The sequence below is a fragment of the Mycteria americana genome, chromosome 9, assembly GCF_035582795.1.
Source record: "Mycteria americana isolate JAX WOST 10 ecotype Jacksonville Zoo and Gardens chromosome 9, USCA_MyAme_1.0, whole genome shotgun sequence".
NCBI classification, from domain to species: Eukaryota; Metazoa; Chordata; class Aves; order Ciconiiformes; family Ciconiidae; genus Mycteria; species Mycteria americana.
In genome coordinates, this window is record NC_134373.1 from 44157408 (window position 1) to 44181588 (window position 24181).

Genomic DNA, 24181 nt, shown 5'->3' on the forward strand with positions numbered 1-24181 from the left:
TGATGAGAGAAATGCCCATTTTGGTTCTCTTCAGAGCTATCAAAGCCAGCTCTTAGGCTTACAAGGAGACTTAAATTAGCTACCTGAGCCTACCTGATGCATTTTGCTACCTCCAAGTCAGCTTTATTTAAGCACCCTGTAAGTATCCTAGAGAAGACAGGGGCTTTGGACAGTGCTCCAGGCCCCAGGGAGTCTCACAGCAAGCTTGGAAGGTCTGCAAATCTTCTCAGAAGTGCCACCTTCCAGCAGCCTTCTCATAACAAGCCTCACTGCAGTGTTTCTGGAGACAACTAGCTGCCTACGGCTGCTGTGCTGAGAATTACCCTGAACAAGGGAGCAATACTCCCCCCCCTGCCCCGACTTAAAATTTTTGCCACCAACAGATAACAGAAGAATTACAAGGTTCATATTTAGAAGAAGTTCTGTACTTTAATAGAAAAACAGTATTTCTTTGCTTTTAGAGCTGCTGCACGTTTGCCTGTCCTCTCTCCCCACTCCCCGTAGTCCAGTGTAACATTTGGACAGGATTTCCACTGGGGTCAGGGAATGAAGGGGAAATAATGCATGAGAAACAATATGAGGCAAGTACCTTAACTTCCAGTAGAATTTAAGCCAGGCTTTGTTACTCTGTACTAGCTACCACAAGCCTTCAGTGTCATACCTTATTGCAGCCTGCCTCTGTCCACTCACTGCTCCTCTCTCCACAAAACCATTCATACTCCCTGCCTTGGCTCTCAACAGCTGCTTTTTGAGAACATCTCTAAAGCTATCTTAATTCTTTCCTCCAAAGTCTTCCCTCAAATTCTGACTTGCAATAGTTCCCACCAAAAAAAAGCCCTCAATTCTTCAGTCTGAGCCACTCTGACTACTGCCTATCGTTCTGACCATGCCTCCTTTGAACAAGTTCATACTCGGATCCTAAGCTGGCAGGCACCCTGGCTGACACCAGCCCTACCTGCCCTGTGGGGTTCCAGCCTACCATCAGGGCTCAGAGGTACTGCAGCAAACAAACGACCAGTTGTCTTTTCCTGAAGAAGAAAAACCCGTTGTCTGATGTCAGTTACAGAATCCCAGATTTGGATTTTGTGGGAATAGATCAGACAGACAAATAAATGCATATGACAATCCAGAATTTCCTCAGATTTAAACATGTTGCCGTTAACAATCCATCACTGCCAGTGTCTGCAGACATGCTGGAAGGGCAACTTCTGCATTCTCCTGTCCACTTGGGTCCAAAGAGCATAACCTGAGGTCCAGAAGTCAGAGAGGACTTCTCAACTGACAAGCACAAGAAATCACACCAACAGATACACAGCTTAAAGGTTCTTAAATTCAGACTCCCTTGCCAAAGAAACACGAAGCAACACTGCGCTACAAAACAGGATTGCAGTGGCACTTTTCCCCAAGCAGAACTGTACTTTGACCAAGTTCTGCTTTGTGAGTGCATTTTGACTTGATAAAGCAAGAGCATCCCTGAATTCTGATCACTTCGCTTCTTCACTTCCTACATATTTTCCTTCTGTTCCTTAGGTTTCACGAGAAACAACCATCTAAAAGTATTCACTATGGTTTAATGACACATGGAAAAATTTTAGAGACTTTATGATCTAAAATTTTAACTTAACTGACTGTTTGGTACGAATTATTTCTCATCATGATTTAGGATGTAGCAGGGGAGCCTCTTTCTTCTCTACCTTAACAGAAATTACAACAATACTCAGCCATTGTACCCAACGTACCAACAACTTCAACACTGACAGCAAAGCGTCAGGAATCAAAATACTTTGGAGGTCCAGTATTTTACTGTGCATCCTATGCATTTTGGTGGCAGATGCTTTGCCGTGAATTACCATTTGCTTAACTCCTTCTAAACACAAGTAAAGGAGTCCCAAATACTTACCGTTGCTAACCATGCGTCTAGCTACTTCCCAAAGGACCAGCCCAAAAGCCCAGATATCGACCCTTTTATATGAGTCAAAGCAGTCTGCCTGGATAGTTTCGTCCAAGACTTCTGGAGCCATGTAGCGTTTGGTACCCACACGGGGATTGTTCCCCACATCCAACTGATTCGTGCTTTGGGAGTGCATTACTGCAAGGCCTGAAGGACAGAAAAAAAAAAATCACTGTTAAGTCCCCTTTAAAGCTATAGCAGCATACGTTTAAAATTACATGTGAGCAGTGACAGCCATCAGACAGTTTCTTAAAGAGAAGGAGCTGAGAGTCCAACTGTCCAAAGACCAACTGGGTCAGCTCCAAACTAGCTATCAAAAACAGCCACTGTGTCCGTAGACTTAGACCAAGTATCTCCTCAGGGATTACCATTAAGCATGTTATTGCACTGTTGCAAAATGTTGTCATCAAGTGTTTTGCAGCCACTGGATGTCACCAGCACTCTAGGCACGTATACACAGAAGGCCAAGCATCTGTTACTTAGAAGAAAACAATTTTACACAGCATTCGAATTTATTTATAGAACTTTTGGGTAGGTGGATATATCCGAACTGTGGGGAAGAGAGAAGAAAAACACTGCATGATGGATATACACAAGTTGAAAAATAAAGCTGGAAAATAAAAACCACCATATTCGCAGTAGCTTGAAAAATAAACATCCTCAAGCTGACCTAAAATGAGTCAGTCAAAGCCACTCTACCTGGTTTCTACTAATTACCAAACATTTAAGCAAAGAACATTATGTGAGGGACTAAATTACTGTAAATTTGGAAACACACAGTACTCATTTTGCCGTGGTAAACAGAGAGCACTGCAAATTGAACAGCAACATGTGCATGGCATAACCAAGCAATAGAAAAGATGACACAGACTCTCCCTAATTTCCTCAACAACTCTTGTAAGAATAACATATACTATTTACATTTAACATGAGTTTATTTTAGATGAAACTTAAAAAGCTTTTTAACTCAGACCCACAAAAAATTAACCTATCACCAGATCACTAATTTCTTTTTCTTCCCAAAAAACAGTCTGTACTTCCCCCTAACAAAAATTTGGAAAACACTTTCCTACAGTTTAAATGCACTTCAAGTAATTTCAAGCTGCAAATTTTCAAGCTAAGAAAATGCTTATGGCAGCTCTAGAAAAATACCATCTACTAACCCCATGACTGCTGAGAAGTTAAGTTGGAAAGCCTGCTCTCCAGATAAATGGTTTTTTTCATATACATATGTACACACACACAGAGGACATGTTTACACACACACTTATACATTTATGTATTTGTTTATATTTATATTAATTTATATTATACAATATGTATAGATTATAATATTAAAAAAAAACTTGCACACTGGAAACAAAGGTTAAACAAATTTCCTGGTGAACTCTGAAGACGTCAAGACTTCAGAGAATGCTTTGATAAAAGTCAGAATACTCCATCCAAATTGGGCAAAACAGATTCAATAGATTGACAGGTCAAAGGTTTAAGGCTGAGGGATGCAAGTCAGCATCCCGCACACTACAAACTAAGAGAGTGTTGCAATAAGGTCAGGGGACAACAATGTTGTAATCAGGTTCTCATTATGGTGGCATCTGTGCTGTTCATGAGTTACAAAGCAGATACTGCACTGCTTCAGTTTCTTTTCACCTCAGGAGATCTCAATGCACATTTAAGTTAAAGGCGCATAAGTGCTTGTCAGAGAAGCTCTTACTGTAAGATACCAATTCTTAAAAAAAAAAGCTTGACAGGAATACAAATTGATGAAACATTAGTTTTCAAGACACCAAAAAAATCCTCTTTAGTGTACTGGAGTATCTGCTAGAAACAAAAAATTGAGCAAATATGTTTTGTTAGGATTCTTTGCACCTTCCTCACCAATACCAGTGCTCGCTTCAAACAGACGTTCACTACTCTGTATGGAACGGGCAAGGGGAAGGAGGGAGTAAGAGGAGGGTTGGGCTAGAAAGAGCCCAACTTTCTTTTTGTATAAGCATTATTCTGCTGTTCTATAAAGTTGCTCAACTAAGACCTATTACCATGCATGTGAATTGCTTTAGAAGTAGAAGGGCAGAACTTTTCCACAGTGCTAACAGATTGAAGCGAGATTGACATCCATCCTTGGACTTTATCACACAGTTTCTGCTTAGCTAGAACATATTTGAAACAGCCAGTTTTGTAACTCAGCTCTGGATACTCGGGTTGCTGTTCGAGATACTAGTTTCCAGCACGCTTACTGAAGGACAAGCAGCCAATTCACAAAACTCTCGCACTTGTGCCAGCCGGAAGGACTAGGACTGAATGGCAGCAAACATCAAACTACACTGCAGTTCAGGCGTGCAACACCCAGGCTGCTGGCAAAACAGACAATTACAAGATACGCATCTTGTATTGTATTCCTCTTTGGTTTTAGAGCTCACACCTATTATTAACGGGTACACTGCAAGTCCAGAACCTGGTGTGACCGACAGAACCCAAGTTCAGCTTAGCTCTGGGCAGCTATAGTTAATCTTTCCATCTGCTCATACTTACCAGTCTCTAAGCTCCATTTTTCTTGTGTGGTGCATGTGTTGAAACAGAGAAGGAGACCAGAGGAGGAAAAAAAAAAAAAGCTATACAGAAAAAAAGGGCATGAATATATGGCAGAAGCACCAAACTCTTTGGTAACTCCTTTACAGATAAGGAACAAACGAAGAACAAATGAGGATTTCACGTTTTAAAAAATAGATATTTTACCACCATCAAAACTAACTGGGAAATGTTTATTGCTGTGCTCTCTCAGAAAATCTCTCAAATATCTGAAGCCTCCAGATAAATAATGTAGTAGGTTTCACTTTATTAGTGTGATGTCAGTCAATGCCAGTATGTGCTGCCCCCTCCCCAGTGTGAACTACAAATTTGTGTAAAAGCCAATCTCTGAAGTTTTGTATTTTCAACTCACTGCATTTTTTACTTACTATTCCCTCTGCAAATTTAGATAGGGCCAGGTGTGTGGCTTTCCTGTTTTCCCTGTGTGCCTCTCATATCCCTCAGGCAAAAGTGATAGGAACTATGCAGTGGAATTATTATTGAGAAACATCCCATCTCCCAATACACTTTTTTTCTAGCCAATGACTCCCCAATCCTATTGTTCTACTGCTATTTTCTCCCTTGTCTTCAGAGAAAATGATAATAAAAAAAATATTGTCAGACATACCCCCGAGGTGTGAATGAGCCATACTGCTGCAACTGTTTCTCAGCATCCTACCAGCTTAAAGTCTAAAACCAGTTGGTCACGAAGAACCCAGTTTTGGGCTCACTGAATTATCTGGCAAAAGACTCAAGCTGGATGGACCTACGGAGCTTGGGACAGTGAGCGCATAGTTCTTGGACTGTAAGTGGACGGACATTTATTAGTTCAGAAATGCGCTGAAGCCTAATAACTGTTGCCTTCTGGGATCCATGAATGGAATTTAACAACGAAAATCCAAGAAAATGTCCAAAACGTTAGATCTGCTCCTGAATGCGGAGGCTAAGCTGGGCCCCTCAGCAGTGGAGTGGCATTTTTAAGCTGGAAGTGCCATCTAGCGGCTGTCGTAACTCTTCAGGGTAGTATCAGATCATGGTAAGGTTATTTTAAGGTTACTTTAAGACTTTCATGGTTGGAATTATCCAATATATTTTGATTTCTGCAGGAATGCACTGAGTATATTAGCATCAAAATGAACTCACCTAAATCTGCTATGCAGCACTGTCCGTTTTTCTTAACGAGGATATTTTTGCTCTTCAAGTCCCGATGAGAAATGGCAGGCTTCCCCTGGGTTCCAAATATCTCTATGTGCAAATGTGCAAGGCCACTAGCTATGGACAGTACTATGCGTAGGCAGCTGACAGTGTCCAGGGTAGTGAGCTGTAGGTAGTCATACAGAGACCCCATTTCATGGTAGTGGGTAATTAACCACAGCTGGGTACTAGAGTTTCTGGAAGTCATATCAGATGCAATAAAACCTAGAGAGGAAGAAAAAAGGAGAAACAACAAAACAACATGATGGAGCTCCTTCAAGACTCCCCCAAGAAAAGGATCAATACTACTAGGCCCCTCTTACAGTTTAAAACTCTGTTTAATTAAAACTTTTCCACGATTGTACTGCACTGAAAACAGACTGCAGGTATTACCATGATGAAAAAAAAGCTGAGATATTCTGGAAAACTAACTCAAGTCTATTCACAAGAATGTATGTATGTATTTTGTCATGTATTTTGTTATGTATTTATGTATGTATTTTGTCACCAAGTACAACTACTTGTTAGGACCACATACCTTAAAAAAATTGTTATTTTTATTTTGTTCCTTCTTTTTGAAGGACTTGGAGGTGGGGAATTTTCCAGTTAAACAAAAAGACCACCAAGTTGTAGCACATCGGCTGCTGTCCACTCAACAGGATTACACTGGAGAGAAGCAAAACCTCAAACAGACAAATCATAGGTAATCATTTCTATTTTTATGGACAACAAGCAGGCAGCGCAGGCTGCTGAGAAAAGGGTTAAACTTGTTTCACATACGTATCACATCCCGATAAACAGACACTATGTTGTGCCAGCTTCACGTTTACATCGAAGGTAAGACTATTTGGAGCACTTCAACAATCAACCTTGACGTGTCAAAAGTTTGCTGTCCCCACAGGAGACGTCACACCCTTCTGACCAAATACAGGCTGAAACAAGCACATGGCACCACAGCAACAACTTGCTTTCCAGTGATCTCCGACTGCTTAAAAGGCCGCAGAGGGATTGCTGCGGCCTGATAAATTATCAGACCTATGGGACTACTCTAAACTGCTGTAGGCTCCAAATGCCTGATCTTCTTAACCCTACACCAGCTCGCAATGGAGCCACGGGATATAAAAAGTGGCAGATGGCCAAGGAGAGTGTGGCAGCACCAGAAGATCAGCATACCAAAACCCAAAGAATAGTAATTCTTCTGCTTTAAATACTAGACAGTTCAACTGGTGTGCAACTTACTTCCATGGTGAAGTAAGGCAGAGCATCTTTATGCATCATAGCTGTATTTCACAATTATTTTCTACAAAGGAACAGAGAAAAATGTCTCTTCGAAACTCATGAACCTCAAGAACTGCTTTCAAAAATGTAGTGTCTTAAAACTGAACCCAAAATTGAAGAGTGGCTCCCTTCCTGTTACACAATAAATTGAGAGGTAAGAGCACACTGTTGACTGCAACAGCTTTAGCTGCGAAGCAATGAAAGTTTTATTCCCAAGTTAGAGGAACAAATCATGTTTATTAAAATCCCACATATGACGTTTGTCAGAAAGAACACCCACTACTTTCTCTCCTGAAGTCAGATTTCTGCACAATGTGACACTTTTGTAATCTGTGACATGGTTTAATATTGCATCTAAAAAAATCCTATAAAATAGCCAACAAATTTGACAGTTATCAAGAAAGACTAAACACAGACAGAGGAACATGGGAAATGTGTAATGTAATTTCAGCCAAGTTACTTGCTCTCTCGGGAAGGAAAGTGCAATAACTCACATTTCAGGAGGCCACCAAATTCTTTTTGTAGTAACAAAGGAACTGCTTCAGGATACATTAGACAAACGTCTAGCAAGGTGAGCTATAGAGCCAAGGAATATTCTCTGACAGGAAACAAGAATAACGAGCCCAAGTAAAAGTGATTAAAGACAGACAGACTGTGGGTGAGGCAATGTCAGCACCCAGAAAATGTGCTGCTGCTTTTAGTTGTAAAGGTGGCACACCAGTGAGAGAAGGTCATGTCTACGAGGAATCAAAAGGGCTGCTTAAACTCCAGCCATGGCTCACAACACAAAAAAGCCATTTTCTAAGCTCTCAGAACTGAGCATGCAAGGTACAAGGGATGCAGAAGATTCAAAATCATCGCACTTTCACGTTTACAAGGAAATGAGATACATCATAAAGCGGCAACTGTAGTTTAAGTTTAAATACCAAAGGAGCTTAGTTTGACCCTGAGCAGAACAGTTAAACAGAGGAAAATAATGGATTCATACTGCAGTTTATTCAGTCACAAGGAAAAGTACTCAAATATTTAAATCTCATTATAAACTCCTCCCCACTTTTTCTCCCTTTATTTCTCCCAGGTAAACTGAAGTTATTAAAAACACCTAGATGCACTAGAACTTCTCCAACTAACATATTGTGCAATACTCTTTTGCCATTAGGCTGCCCTGCAACATGAGCTGCAAGGCAGAGTTCTTAGCATGCAGGTCTGTGGCACCTCTGTTCTTCTCTACACTGTGCTGCCAGAGATCAATTAATCTGGTTGACTGCTTCTTGCTAGACTATTTCTGCAGGAGGACAATGATTCATGGTTGCTATGACACTTTCTCCAGTTGAGACTCGGGCTTCAGCACCCTCCTGCAAGTCTCCCCCTTAAAATTTTCCTTCAATTATTTATCACAAACACAAGAGCCTAATCTCAAAAGACTGCAAGATATCCAGCAAATCTTCAGTGCTTTGCAGGTGAACTGTTCAGTTAACTCACCTTTATACCAGCTACACTAGGAAACATGAACATGGTTGTTCTACCTACCTAAAATATTTTCATGCCGCAGCAATACAGTGTTGTACAATTCAGTTTCCCTGAACCAGGATTTTTCATCCCTAGAAGAGAAGATCTTCACAGCAACATTTTCTCCTTGCCACTGACCCCTCCAAACTTCTCCGTAACGGCCCTTTCCTGGTGGGGGAAAAAAAACACAGTAAAGTTGTCAACTAACAATCTTCATAGGGCAGAAGGACAGGATTAGCAATAGGATGGAAACTCAACAGTTATGGCTCAAATACCACCCTGATGTAGTCTGATCACACCTGCATACACTTTTTACCACTTTTACAGTCACGCTGTGCTCCACTGTCCCTTAATTTTTCCTCTTTGCTTCAACTGCAAGCTCTGAGAGCACAGATCCTTCCTCCTTGCATGTTGGTACAGTATACAGAATGTTGTACTGGGCAGCTATAATTATTCAACTACCAGCAATGAAAGCACTTTTGCAGCTTAAGCAACTTAGGCAACATACTACAGGTCGGTGTACACAACACAAGCAAACCTATGAATTCTGAAGGTATGAGGACAGGAAGGATATACAATGCTGGGGATACAGCCTTTACATTTCTAATACATCATCAGCCCTTGCAAAAACAATCAACACAGCCAGACACACAAAATGCAGAATGACAATTAAAAAAAAAAAAGGGGGGGGGGGGACACGACGACAAAAAATCCCCCCAAAACCCACCCACAAACAAAAAAGGATAGAGAAAAACCCACCAAAAAACCAAAACCCAAAACACATACCCCTGTCCTGTGAAGATCAGGGCACACTGTCCACATGCCAAGCTTTTTATCCAAATAGCTTAGAAGAATGTATGAAATTCTTAAGTGCCCAACAGCAAAGTAACATCCTGGACAAGGCACATGGCAAAAGTTCTGATTGTTGCCATTTTCATTGCAGCCTGAATACAATAGCCTCAGGCTTTGTGCAATGAATTGTGCTAGATTTGACAACTATAAATACCCAAATTCTGCCCTTCATTACTCTGCTGTTCAACGTTCTTTAGAGGCACGTATGAATCAGCAGCAGGTATAACCAAATGAAGAGAGATACCCAATGCTGATGCCTCAGTGCTGTCACCCAGAAGAGACTTCCTGCACAAGCACACAGGCTAAAACACACAGTCTCTGGAAATAGTGCCAGCCCGAGTTAACTTGGGAGCAGGCATAATTCCAGAGACACACTTATTCACATGTATATATACGCACAAAAAGGTATGTCTATATTGCAGGCAAAATCATCATGCATACCATATTCTACAGTTTCTGATGAAGAGAAATTGCAAAGCATCAGAGGATGTACACATGGATTTAATGCAAGCGTGAACATTTGTGCCTACTCAATACATACTGTAAGCCAGAAGCAAAGAAACACTCGTAAAATGTAGGCCCAGTCCCTACATATTCACAGATTCATCTGTTTTAGTCTGGGGCTGATTTAACACCCTGATGAGTTAAAACTTCTAGTAACTTACAGGAAGGTGTTAACCTGTTCTGAGTTCAAATCACTGAAGCAGCAGCATAAAACATATTTAAAACAGTCTTTTTTTTCCAATAGAATCAATCATTATCATGCCTTCCTCACCTCTTTAGTGTCAGTATGACATCTTGGCTCAATGTGTCTGCCTCAGAATAACTTTGACCCAAATGCTTCCTAAAATTACTAAATACAAATTTAACACTACTCAATTAATACTATATATATGCTGAAGAAAAATGTAATGGATCCTTAAAATTAACACTAAAGTCCTGAAAAAAAAAAAAAATAAAGATCCAGAAGAGTTTTAGGGAAGAATTACTAGAGAGATTCTCTCTTTTAGGGGGAAAAGAACAGCAACAGTACATCATTGCCTGCACGGTCTCAAAGCAACAGTGCAGAGCAAGTAAGCTACAAAACATTCATGTTACCATTCTAATGGCACAGAATCACTGTGCCTTTTTTTTTTTTTTAAATGCCACTTTAGCCACTTTGCTTGATGCTTCAACTCCAGATCTCAATCCAGATGATCCTTTTCTAATTCTAAAGCTTTCTAATTGAGCACCGTTTAATGAACAAATGTTTGTTTCACAGTTTCAAACTTCAAATTGAGCTTGCTTTTCCAAAAACATAGTTTATTTCGCTTACAAAGTACCCTGTGCTGGTTTTGGCTGGGATAGTTTTGACTTCCTTCATAGTCGCTAGTACGGGGCTGTGGTTTGGATTTGTGACCAAAGCAGTGTTGATAACCCAGGGATGGTTTCGTCCCTGCTGAGCAGTGCTCACACAGCCTCAAGGCCTTTTCTGCTCCTCACCCCCCGCCACCAGTGAGCAGGCTGGGGACACAAGGAGCTGGGAGGGGACACGGCTGGGACAGCTGACCCCAACCGACCAAAGGGCTATTCCAGACCGTATAGCATTGTGCTCAGCATATAAAGCTGGTCGAAAGAAGGAGGAAGGGGGGACATTGGGAGTGATGGCGTTCGTCTTCTCAAGCCACCGTTCCGCGTGACGGAGCCCTGCTTTCCTGGGGATGGCTGAACAGCTGCCTGCCCATGGGAAGGAGTGAAGGAATTCCTTCTTTTGCTTTCCCTATTAAACTGTCTTTATCTCAGCCCACGAGTTTTCTCACTTTTACTCTTCCGATTCTCTCCCCCATCCCACCGGGGGGCAGTGAGTGAGTGGCTGTGGGGGGCTTATTTGCTGGCTGGGGTTAAACCACAACATACCCAAACAAGCCTAATTTGCATTTTCTAACATGGCCTTACTGAACAAAGCTTAAATTTTTTCAATCATAAAGCACAGATGATACTTGCCCCTTTCATCTGCATAGATCTGAAAGGAATTTTTTCACTTCGCTTTCCAAAACCAAATACGTTCTGCGAGGGGAAGCCTGAAAAGTTTCATATACTATATAAGCAACTGAGGAAAAACAGATAATTAGGATGGGAGATAAAGCTTTCTCTCTGCATTTGTTACCAAGACTTGGCACTAGATGTGAACAAGATTTATACTAACCTACACACTCTACAAGTGTGATCTGGCGAGCCACCGTTCTTTGCACCAAGAAAGGAAGTCCAGAACCACTTCCAGATGTGCAGGAATGATCCAATAAATCCTGTTCAAAAGGAAAAGCAGAAGTTTAACCTATGAGAAACTACTTTTTTTTTCTCCATTTAAATACACAAAGGTACACCACTTTACAGAATAGGTTGTCATTAACTTACAGGATAGGTAACTTTACAGGATAGGTTAAGTCATTTACAGGATAGGTTAAAGCTCATTGGTATCTCAGTGGCTTTGGTGACGCCATTTGATCACTCAGGATCAAGACATACTGTTGCCATCAGCATACAGACAGACAGATGGACAACCTCTTTGCAAGATTCTACCACTTCAAAGAACATCCCATGTATAGAAGAGACTGGTAGGGGAGCCGTAACTTACGCATAATCACTTTCTGCTGGAAGCTTTACACACCTCACAACAACGAACAGCAAACAAATCAAGCATCGTTTCATTCTCAGATTTCTTGTTCTGTCTCTATCTTTTATTTGGCATTACAGTATCACTTTGTTTAATAAATAAATCATTTTGTTTAATACATAAGTGACAATAAATTTACTGCCTGTGAACCTGAAAGCTCACTCGTAGCCTACAAGTTCTCCTCTGTAGTGAAATTCCACCCTTTTTCAGCACTTTACTGTTCTCTTACTTAGCTTACGCTCTCTCAATTCCGTATCTGTCACCCATCTCAAAAAGGTTAATATCAACTTTTTTCCCCAAAAAAATTTCTGTCTTGCAATAATTTGAGCCACCTCAATAAGAAATAAACTTACTTTCTCTGATTTCTCCTATACCCAAGGCCTTCATCCCCATACAGCTAGCAAAAAGAACAACAGCATTTACTTTTGAACGTTCACGCAGACTTTTCCCATTCTTCCAGTTACCTGGGGTTTCTTCCTAGTAAAGATGACTAGAAGGGCACAGCAACACAAATGTGTTTTCACTAACTAGAGATAAGGCTATGTCCCAGCCCCACTGATCTGCAGTATCAGATACTCTCGAAATCTATTTTACAATTCCCTATGAATAAATGTGCATTAGAAAAAGATATTCAGAACTTTGAATTTTTTTATTAATATAAACAGAGTCTAGAAACAGCCACAGCTGACAGTTTCTAATTGAAATGGTAAGACAGATAAACCCAACACATTCCTGTCATACAACTTGCTTTTTCAACACCTTTTTAATCAGTGGCCTGCACACAATTTGTGCTCAGCTGACCATTTTGTCTGAAGTAATACAGGGAGGGTTGCCGAAAGAAACCTACAGACGGGTGTCTTTTGGGTCCACATGAGTCAAGCGGAGAGGCTACAGCCCACACCTCAGGGCACGGGGCTCACAGCTAGGGATGCCTCAGGGCACCCGAACCGCAGGGACAAGCCAGGTGCCGACACTGCTGCCCACCAGCACAAGCATCTGCCCCCGCCAGCCTCGGGACAGCCTGACGGCACGGCTACCGAGAACGCCCGCGCCGTCCTGCGCCAGCCAGTTGTGCCATTTGGAGCCGCGGAAGCAATGCGATCTGTCAGCAAGGGAAAAGCATCGCTTGCTTGTCAAATGTTTTCCTTCAACTTTTAATCACACATTTAAGGCCACTGACTTCACTGGGGCTGGAGGCTTGCTTTGCTGCTCTGCTCTCCCGCCGAGCCCCCTCTGCAAAGCACGCTCCGGCAGGCGAGCACCCCAAAACCAAACCCTTCTGGAAGGGCTGAACCAGCGGGTGGGTTTGCACAGCAGCCCAGGCGACCCATCCTCCCTGCTTTAGAGCCTGAGCATGAATTTATGAAACTACATGCCCCTACAAAGCAGAGCTTCAGCTGTAACAGAGCAGGAGGAAGGCTGCTGCAGCAATCTTCACTGTCTTGCTCCTGTGTGCCCCACTTTGCTTTTGACACAGTGGGAACCACTGGCAAACTGCTGGTTAACCGCACCCAGTGCTATTTGGGATGTCCTAGTCTATCTCACTGACCTGCAGACACCACTCCAGAGAAGAACAGGTATCCAACAGGTCCTGTATCACACCTGTCAGACTCGCACGGTTGCCCTAAAAACCACACAGCACCTCAATGTCACCAGACACCTCTGTTTTAGCAATCCAATCCCCAAAATAAGTGCTTAAAATTAATTCAGTAACAGCGATGAGAAACCAAATCATGCAATGCTTTGCTGTTATGCAGGTAATCTGCCAGATAAAGATTTGTAGATACATCCTCTGCAGCATGGCAACAACTGCTAGCTGCAGAAGCCCATTACCTTCGGCAGGGAAGAGGAGGAGAGAGATCCATGCTTTGGTTAGAGTTTTTCACATGCATTACACAGAAAATTGAGATAGTTTGGGAGTAACAGTTCTCTGGCACAGGCTCTTTGCTCATCCCTCATTATGTCCCCCATCCAGTTTCCTGTCCTTTTCTGCTATTACATTTTCATCTCTTCCCTCCACCTCAGTCCCAACCTTCCTTCTCCTTTGCCATTTCCCACCCCAGCTCCCCTTTCTGCCCTTGCTGTCATTATTCCCTTGGCCCCATACGGTCAGTGCCCACCTCCCCCACCGCTGCCCGCTCCTGAGAGGCGCGAGCGCTGCACACCCTCCTCCTCTCCTCCTCGGCCCTGCGCCCAGAAACACTGCAAAGGTGCCTTGGCTCGGGGAGAAACGTGCCCTGTCTCCGTGTGAAGCTCCACACGGCATCCATGGGGGAACGGACTCACGTGTCTAAGAACAGATCTTCTAAACCATAAGCTTTTGAAGTGGCTCAAAACAGAGAGCCCCGAGAAGAACGGCCACAAGCACATCTGGCACCACAGGGGTTTCCCGATAAATTTCAAGTCCCTGCCCCGAATTAGAATTTAAAAGACAACACCCAAGTAATTTATTTTAAGTTGCCTGCCCTAAAGTGGCTGAACCACACTAGATGAACAATTGCTCAAAAAAAAAAAAAAAAAAAGTCATTCTGTGGTAGATAACAGTCATGGGAAGTTCTGGCCCAAACTATTCAAGTTTGGTACAGTTATTTATAACTGAACACAGTTTTAAAATAAACAAGGTGACAGGAGTATTACCTGTATCACCTACACTAGATATGTCATTGATACTCCAGAAAATTTTCTGTAACAAGTCCTTCTTAAAAGTTTTTATCAGTTTCTGGTATTTTTAGTGCATAGAAACCAGACTTTAAACTGTAAGCTTATAAAAAAACATGAGTGAGATTCTAACTGAATGTTAAAATCCCATTAGCTTTTTAAAATGCTAATACGCAGCTACTTTTATGGCTAGGACTTCCGTACTAGTTCAAAGCGTTAACAACTATTACTGGATTTTTTTTCTTTACAAAGGAAAATAGGATAAAAAAGAGTAAGTATAAGCAACTTCCTAGTATTTCCAGAAAACCGCACTACTGGGCTTTAACCAGATACAATGAAATCTCATTTCTCCTAATAATTTTTTAATGAGTGCTCAAGAAAAAGATAAATCTAAGAATGACAGGAGACTGCTATTTTGCTTTTTAATACAAACTGAGGGCTCATTTTCCTTCCTGCTTGCATCAGAGGCAAAAAAACCCCTCAAGCTTATCTGCAGCTACTGTAAAAACAAGATTTGAAGAGGCCACAGCTCTTTCCATTCCCCATTAGGAAGCTTAGGGCTTTAAGCATTTGCTACACTATGGAGACTAATCCTAAATGTAAACTAATCTAATGTGTAACAAAACCAGCTATTTAAAACACACAATGGAGAAGAAAAATCTGAAATTTTAAAAAGACTTACTGTTTAGATGAACATTGAGAAAGCAGGAACTATCAATTTTTTTTTTTTTACATCACCAACACTCAAGAGGCACATCAGAGGCACTGCAATCATTACGCTAAGAGGGTCTGACAGCTGAGAACAAACCAGCTCCATTAGACCAAGCCTTTACAGCTAGCAACTTCTCCAACTTTTTAAAAAGAATTTTCATTTCTTCTTCTCAGGTTTTATCATCGTTTCCAAGTAACACTAAATGACTTGAAGTGCAAAAGGTTTGCAAATGGAATGGAAATGGTCTTGCACTGATAAGAGATAAGAGCTGGTAAAAGCTGGAAGTCAGTGCTTAAAGAGAGATAACTAGTTGCAGACATGCCTAGTTGATGGTGAACATATCAAAACTGGCTGTTTTAAAACAGTAACACAGAATCAAGCCTTGTGGGCTAATTAAAGAGAGCCAAAGGCATTAAAAAAGATTATCAAGTATAATTTATATAGGGCCAAGCTGAAACAAAATAGCAGGGCAGTAGCTGCTGCAGTTTGCACCACACTTGATCCTGCAGTTACATGAAGTGCCCGGACATTTCCAGCTCTAAGAGGGAGGCGATTTCCATTGCTCCATCTTACCAAGGAAGCTAGCATTTAAAAGCCAAAACTCTGTTAGGAGAGAAGCCACCCTAAGGTCCCCCTAGATCGGTATCTTGTCTCTGACCGTACCCAAAAGCAATGCCCTTTTTACTAGGGTATTACAAGTGGAGTGAATTGGGGTAGTACATGTGTAGGAGTATTAGACATATGGACATAGGGGCACCGGGGTATTAGAATATTGGGATACTAGATGTGGAGAGAATTAGAAGCAAGTATAGGAATGCCTTAACATACATGATACTTTTCTCTAATGCTCTCCCAGCCTCCAAGCACATTCAGCTCAGGGACTTCCTTAGCTGGATTTGCGCTTACTTGCTAATTTTGATGCCTCCCCCTGTTATTGTACAGCAGAAGGCGAACAACCGATTGCTATCCATCCTCTCCTTACCCCTTGCCATGTGGTGTGCCCTCACCCCCTTAAGAGAACCAGGCTCTTCTTCCTGGCTAAAGCACTGGTTTACTTACTTGTTCCCAATTAGGCTGTTTCAAAAATGCGTATTGGAGCATCCGGATGACCAGAAGTCTGATTACTCAGTTTTAACCTATTCTCCCTTAAAAAAGAATCTTCCCTGCTCCAATGGTATCCCTTACTGGCCATCTCAAACCTTGAAAACTTTCTTGTCAGGACATACTGTCTTGTGAATGAAAGGGTTTTTTCCATGTGACTCTTCCAGCACTTATTTACAGCAGTATTTTAGAGAAACATCTCTGCCTCAAAACAAAGAGATGCAAGGAACAGTTTCCAGCTCCCCAAAACAGTTCCATTTTTTGAGCAGTCCCACAGATCTTTCTTTTAATAAATTCCCATAGCTGGGCCTGCAAAGCAGTTATCAACTTTCAGGTGAGGAGGTGCAACTGTTTTCTGGGGTATTTTTTTGGACATAGTCAAAACTGCTTCCCTAGTTGGTGGTAACCAACACTTTCTAAGGAAGGTATCAAAGGTTATTCCTCCCTAAAAGAAATACCCATTTCAGTTTCTCTCTCCTACAGAGAGAAACAGAGCCCAAAACACAGAAAGAAAATACCCGGTCAATGTATTTAGTAGCATATTATTAAAAATTTGTGGTTTGGACCATTTTTCTTTAGCCACTTTTCAACCCTGCAGCGAAAGCACATTATGGCAGGAAAGCACCAAAATGGAAAATGTTTTCCGACCTCTTAATGTTGAAGAGATTTTAATCTTAGAAATGCAAGGAGGAGAAAACTTCTCTTTGCATTGGTTTCAGAAACAAACACTCAAGCTGCCTCTGAAGCCTTATTTGCTCAGTTTCGATAAAGCATGGGAAAGCTGATGGGAACACTTTTTTCCTGGCCTCAAGTGAAAGGGTAAGATACATTAAGTCTTTAAAAGGGAAAGACTTCCCCACGTCATTTTATTTTCTAGAGACTGCACGAACAAGAACATATTTTAAAAACTGAATTTTGAGTAAGCGTTCTCATTTCTTAAAATTCCCACCACTCTTCTGTCAACAAAATTTCACTAATTTCCTAGTCACCCAAGCGCCCTTCTACTGAGATCATGGGAGTCAGGTCTGAAGTTTTTAAAAGTTAACAATATCTATTTTCTTCTTCCCCTAGCATCACATCTTTTCCAGCCTTTCAGGCTGTCTTTCATATATCAAAGATACAGTACATTTGGACACCTTTCATATCACTTCAGGCTACCCAATCAGGCATACTCTGTTTTGCTGTTTAGATGTTGCTTCTAGGAACATAAACAGTTTGACTACAGTTTATAGCAATTCTCCAGGTCAAAGGAGTTATGCTTGCAAAAGCTATCTTTTGATTAAATTTCATTTAAACTACGGCTTTGTGAGCGTAGGAATGTCACCACAGAAGTCCTGACGCTAAGTGGCATCCCCTGGCAGCAAAAGGTCCTGTTATTGATGTGGCCACGCCTGGAGGGTACGAGAGTGGAGCTCGGAAGATAAGAAAGAGCACACAAATTTTCACCATGCACACAGGTTACTTACTGCCAACGTGCTGTCTCCAACATTTGATGCAATGAGTCCCTCAATTGTGCCATATTCTGCATCTCTAGAATTGAGCCTCTCCATATGGTTTTTCTGTATTCTCCGGATGATCAGCACAGCTACTGCAGAAAAAACTATCAACACTATCACGGGAGCCAGTATAACAATGATTAGTGTTTCCATGCTGTAACCCGCAGCTTCTCCTTGAAAGGTTTGCCCTTGGAAAGGAGAGGGGGAAAAGAAAAAAAAAAAAAAGAAAAAAAGAGAGAAAAAAATAAGTTTGCAAATTCCCAGATAAAGTTTTTAAAACCAGTAGCACTGACACCAACATTTAACTTGGTAGCCACCTACTCTGAAAGAGAGGCCGTGACACAGCCAGAGCATGCACTTACACAAAGGGTGCTACCGGAGCGACTCCCTGCAGAGCTGTCAGAACAACCCAGTCCCTTCAGAACAACCCCACCCGTGACCGTGCCATTCACTCACAGGCAGTAACTCAACCCTGACCCTGACTGCGCACCTGAACCCCTACCATTCATCCAGCAATACAGATCATTCAACCTGTGGACATCAGATGTGTGCCAGTGGGCCCCAGGGTGGGGAACAAAGTAGAAAGGGCCTTACCGTGTTGATTAAACCCTTATTTTCACTAGCACTGAAGCCATCTCACTCCCATCACATCAGATGAAAGCAGAACCTTTTTTCTTTCTCAGAATTCACTATTTATTAATTAACCTCTTACCTTTAGAAGAGGGCAACTGCGCAGTGATATTCATGTTGCACAGGTATCCTTGGCAGCACTCAACAGCTTGGTCAGGAGACGGAGGTGTTTTGCATGTCATTTTCCCTTGTTCGTAGACTTGGAAGCAGCCTTTCTGGTAAACCTTAGCACCGTCATTAATGCTCAGGGAAGCAAAACATTGCTGGCCTTGGCAACGATCTCCATTCCCACAGGACATGCCTTCACACACACATTCGTAATGGACCATATTTAGCTTCAGTTCATCATCTGTAAAAGGAGAGAGTTCAGGAAAACACACCATCCTGCGCTTAATAGCTTCAGTTATATAGAGGTAACGAAATCACTAGACAATAAAACCTTCTGTTTAAGGGAAGAAATACTACTTGCAGCTAGTGCTGAAGAACCACCAAGTAGGAGCCAACGATACTAATTTAGCCATTTAAGCAAGGCAAAGATACAAGCTTACACCATCAAAAAAATACCAATCATATCTGCCCACTCCAAGTACTCAAATTTTGAGAGTTCAGTGACATTTTACGTCACCTTTTGCACATACACTACCGCAGGTATACAACTTAGGAGGGTCATCTACACAGGGACACTCAGCAGAGGGGAAAAAAGCCTAACAAACAGTGTAAATTTAAAACAGATTTGCTAAACCACATTATATTTCTATATGGAAATAGTTATTCTCAAGCATTCTGGAAACGACTAACTAAATCAAATTAAGGCCATTTAAATTCGCAGTGGACGCAGCTACACAGGATTTAGCGGGTTTAACTACCTTGCTTGAAAAGTAAATCTGGACTGACTTTCCCAGGAAGACAAGCCTTTGAGGAGTACCTTGTGAGTCTGAGTAACCACAGAGATAAGAGGTAAAGCGTGAAGCAGCACACACTGTCAGCAGGTACAGCACCTCCCCTGCAACTCCAGATACTTCAGCTAAGTAAAAGGAAGAACTTCTAAGAGAATGTATAGAGTAGGAAACTAAACTTCTAAGTATCCTCAGCAAAGTGTCCGAGATCCCCAGCTGGGAAAAACCCGCTCTCTCTGCGCAGAACTGCACACGCTGCCGCTTTCAGGAATGGCACGTGCCTTTAAACACACAGCACCGGGTCACTCCGGTCTCTGCAGCAGAGGACACCACTCTCGACCAGCTCGTGGAGAACACTGGAAGCTCTTCAGACTCCTGGAAAATAGAGGTGCCCGTGGTGGTAAACAGGCATGTGCACTCACAGATGGCTGAGAGAAGAGGCACAGCTGTGAAGGACAGAACAAGCCACCGCTCTCTGTTACACACATCCCGTGCATACACATGCACACGTTTATGGCAACTTAACTTAACGTATTTACATTCTCTTTTTCAGTTCTAACACACAAGAAAAATTTCCAGCCACAAATAGAGTGGAAGCTCCTAAAACAGCAGCTGAGCATACCATGTGTTGGACTTTTTCAAGCCTATCATTAGAGTCTGCCCACTGGGAATATAACTGTTTGTTTTCCGCTTTGTTTTCCTTCCCTCCTCTCACAATGAACAAATACGCAAATACAATTTTTCATTTTTGAACCACTAACAAAATCTAAGTTAGGGAAAGAATCCTGAAGTCAGACAGTGTCTGTCACTGATTTCAAGTACTGGTATACACAATCCCAGTCATACACGTACCAATAACTTTGCTAATTTTGTGGAACTATTTAAAAAAAAAAAAAGATATATATATATGCCAGACATTCGTATAATCAAAGTTCTGTTCCTTCTCCTCCCACAACAGCAGCAGTAAAACACAACTGGTATTGTAACACACAAGCCCTTAATCTTGGTTCGTCTGGCTGGAACTGCCGAAGGCATTCAAAGCCAGAAACCTACGAGGGACTTCCTCCCAAGGCATGGTCACAACCTGCCTAAAAGAGTACAAGACCCATACCTTTGGTAAGGACAGCCTTCCCCAGACAGCCCTTTAGCAGCGAGGATTTCAGTACCTCCCAGTGAGCGACACATTTCTGCTGTCACTGACAAACACCGGCCTGTGAGGACAGAGCCGAGGAGGTTTGCAGGCTGCAGTAACAGCCATTGCAGCTATTAACAGCAGAAATAGCTGCTAAACGGAGTAGGACAACTAACCTACCATCTGAGAGCCATACCAAGTCCACAAGGAAAATTCATCCGGCTTGCAGCCTGATCCAGCCTAATGCTTCCCTCTTCTCTTGACCCAAGGACCCTTCAAGACTGAGCAAACTTCACACAAGCCAGAGGAGCAGTTCTGGCAGAAAGCCACCTCCCCTCACGTGCCACCTCTTGGAGCTCTGCAATCCCAAAACGGGCCGGGAAGCGACTGCACAGCCACAGGGCAATTAATCAGTCCATGCAGAGCAAACCTGACATCCCTTCAAAGCAAGGAACTAAGGCATACTAAGGCATTGCAACTCCAAACACGCTACCTGTCTTTTGAAAAGATTGCTCTAGTCTGAAGGCAGAGTGAGCAATCTATAACGTGACACACACGCTGTGGATCCATTTAATAGAGCAAGAAGACAGCGTAACACTGACTACATACATGTGAACTGCTGCAGATCCTGATGTGTCCACAGACCAATACAGATCAATTATCTGCTGTAAAAATTAAACATTTCTGGTGAAGAACTCCTGGGTTGGAAACAGAGACACTCTCCTTCATGACTAAACTGCTCCTTTCTTTACTTAGTTGGTTTTCCAACTGCATGGTATATTACCATGTACCAGCCAGCCCTTCCCTCGTTAATGCTCCTGCAGTGCCACGCTCAATTAAAAAATGGGTTGAGCTTTAACCAAACAGAAAGGCTTATTCAGGCTGCAGAACCAGCCAAAGCACTGACCCTGTCCTCCCATTCCTGCCTCTGCAGGCCACCAGCTAAGACAGAGCTGCAGGCCAGAAGCCCGAGGGCAGACAGACGGGACGATGCTCCAGTGAACACATACAAGCTAAACGCTGTACTGTCCCCACAAAGCACTCTCCCCGCGCGCAAAGCCAGCTATGAAGGGGTGGGTATTCCAGCCCTATTTCCCCAAGGTGAAACCAGCTGCACTTGCAAAGGACAGCGGCATTGGCATATGGCAAACCCACAGCAGAGGCAGAGCTGGACCGGGTGGTACTCCTCCACAGCTCTCACGAGCGTGGCTGTGCGAGCAAGTCTGCGGGACAGACGTGACCAGCAAATGCCACAGGCCAGGTGCAATCAAGAGGTTATGGCTGAAGCAGATCAACTCCCCCAGACACACACGCTCAGAGGTAAGCATCTGTTCATCAGCTCCAGGCATGGAAGGCTGTCAGGCCAACTACGTATGTGGCAGTCAGGCAACGCACACAGGCAGGAAGCCAAGCTTAAAAATACTTCCATTACCTAAACACGTTCACTGCATATATTTTTGTTTTGTAATACAGAGACTCATTGCTGCACTTCTAGCCCATATATATTGCACACACAGACACAAAAAATCCGACTTGCCACACAAAGATAGAGATTTGCATTAACTAGTTTATTAGTTCGTTATTATGAAAGTGTCAAAATTGAAGCTCTTCTATTTTGTTTGCTTATTCACTTTGTGAAAGTCAACAATTAGGAGTGCTGACTAGTTACTAGGTATTTCAACAGAACAAGAACCAAGGCACTCCACATTTTAACCAGCAAACTGGGCAGTCCAGTGTTTAACCCTCTTGGAGGCTGCCCAGGACACGATGTGCTGCGTGCAGGCACGCAGCCCCAGCCGCCCCAACCCGAACCCACAGGGCACCAAACCGCAAGACTCTGGGAACGCAGGTTAACGACGGAAATGTACAGATGCAAGGAAACAAAAGGACAAGTTAGTTACTTCTATGTGAAGTTCATTTCACACAACTAGTTACCAACCTAGACAATCTTTTATTTCATATTTTATAGCCAATTCCTGGACTGTAAACATTGTTAACTGTTTGGGAAAATACCAAACTTCTTCTCTCCAAGGAGAAATACACTACATATGTTTCCAGTAACACACCTAATTTTGAGGTGATCTCTTCACATTTAGAAGAGCGATTCACTTTCCATCAAAACAGCTAGTACAAAGGCACTTGGCCACTTTTTTGTATTGGCACTACAGCAACACAGTTTCTTCAACTACCTTTGACTTGAAAAAAATGCTTATGTTAACTATGTGATGTGGTCAGCAAATATTGAATTTAAAAAAGCATAAAAAAGTAAAAACCTATATATACACACCATAAGAGTCTCAATTTTCTTTCTAAAGACATAGACTCTAATTATACTATGTGTACCTTTTAAAGAAGGCCTTTAACAATATCAAATAATTTCCTTCCAGCGAGGCACCACCACTGCATATCCTCCCTTCCAAAATTTCACCTTGCAGATAAAAACTAGTACCTCTTAGTACACAGATATATGTGATATATTATATACAGTGCATGCATGCGAGCAAGCGTTCAGAGGGATAACCTACATGACACAAGACCTCTTAATATGTGGCTGGAAAAAGCAGCCAGGTGGCCAAGGATAGAGGACAGAGGTAGACAAGCCTTAAACAAACTAGTCCTTGGCTCACCAAGACATGACTTTAGAACAGCCTAAGTTTAAGAGGCACAGTTCCATCCAATTGATGCCTCTTTACCGAAGAGCGAGGCAAAGCACTAAGGAGTGACCCCTTTGGCCACAAGAAACGGGCAGAGCAGATCGTCCGGGAGCCCTCCTCCAGCCCAGCCCAGCCCAGCCCACAGCTGTGCAGCGGGAAGGCGCCGTGCCTCCGTGGCCGCATTCTGAACGTGCACAGACACTGCAGTCATCGTCTAACCTCGGGCACGCATGGCCCATCCCAGCCCTCAGAGCCACCGGACTCCAGCTTCCCAACCTGAGACCGCTCGGAGCCGTATTACGGTTGTTACCCCTTTGTAGGCTTGCTGCTCGGCTTTGGGTGGGACCACCTGCTGAGCGGGATCACTCTTTTCAAATGGAAAACCTTGAAATCAAACCAGAAAGGTTACAAGTCACAGGCAAAGCTTATTTCAGAGTTCTTGGAAGCCATGGAGTTGCTGAAATCTCTAGTAGGATGAAAGGGACTTCACGCCCGAAGGCCGAAATATTTAAAAGCAGCAATACTCTTTCTTTATAAATGACTAGGATTGGGGGAAAAGGGGGGAGCTGTTAGGGCTTCACATCATAATGAACTGAAGATGAAGGAAAGCAGACTTGGAAAAATTAAAATCTCTTTAGAGTCCATTTGACTGTACATTAGACAGCTCTTTTTTGGTGGTTAACTTCCGTTTATGATTCTTAGCCATTATCAGGGAAACAGAAAATAATAAGCTTGTAGAGACAACTACTCCATTCAGAGTTTTCTCCTTCTCAATCCTTACAGTAACCAGCATTATACAACAGCCATAATAATAATCACAGAATCATTTAGGTTGGAAAAGACCTCTAAGGTCATCAAGTCCAACCGTTAACCTAGCACTGCCAAGCCCACCACTAC

The 24181-nt window shown here is 42.5% G+C and overlaps 1 protein-coding gene across 1 annotated transcript in view; it reads right to left on the bottom strand.

Annotated features, from left to right (window-relative positions):
• The window catches only part of ACVR1 (activin A receptor type 1), a 72603-nt gene that overhangs the window by 10965 nt on the left and 37457 nt on the right, over nt 1-24181 (bottom strand). The window contains exons 3-8 of the mRNA XM_075512398.1: nt 18685-18951; nt 17943-18160; nt 11538-11637; nt 8522-8668; nt 5663-5938; nt 1901-2098 (exon numbers count right to left, since the gene is read on the bottom strand). Of these exons, the coding sequence (XP_075368513.1) occupies nt 1901-2098; nt 5663-5938; nt 8522-8668; nt 11538-11637; nt 17943-18160; nt 18685-18951 (1206 nt within the window). The remainder of the gene's footprint in view (nt 1-1900; nt 2099-5662; nt 5939-8521; nt 8669-11537; nt 11638-17942; nt 18161-18684; nt 18952-24181) is intronic.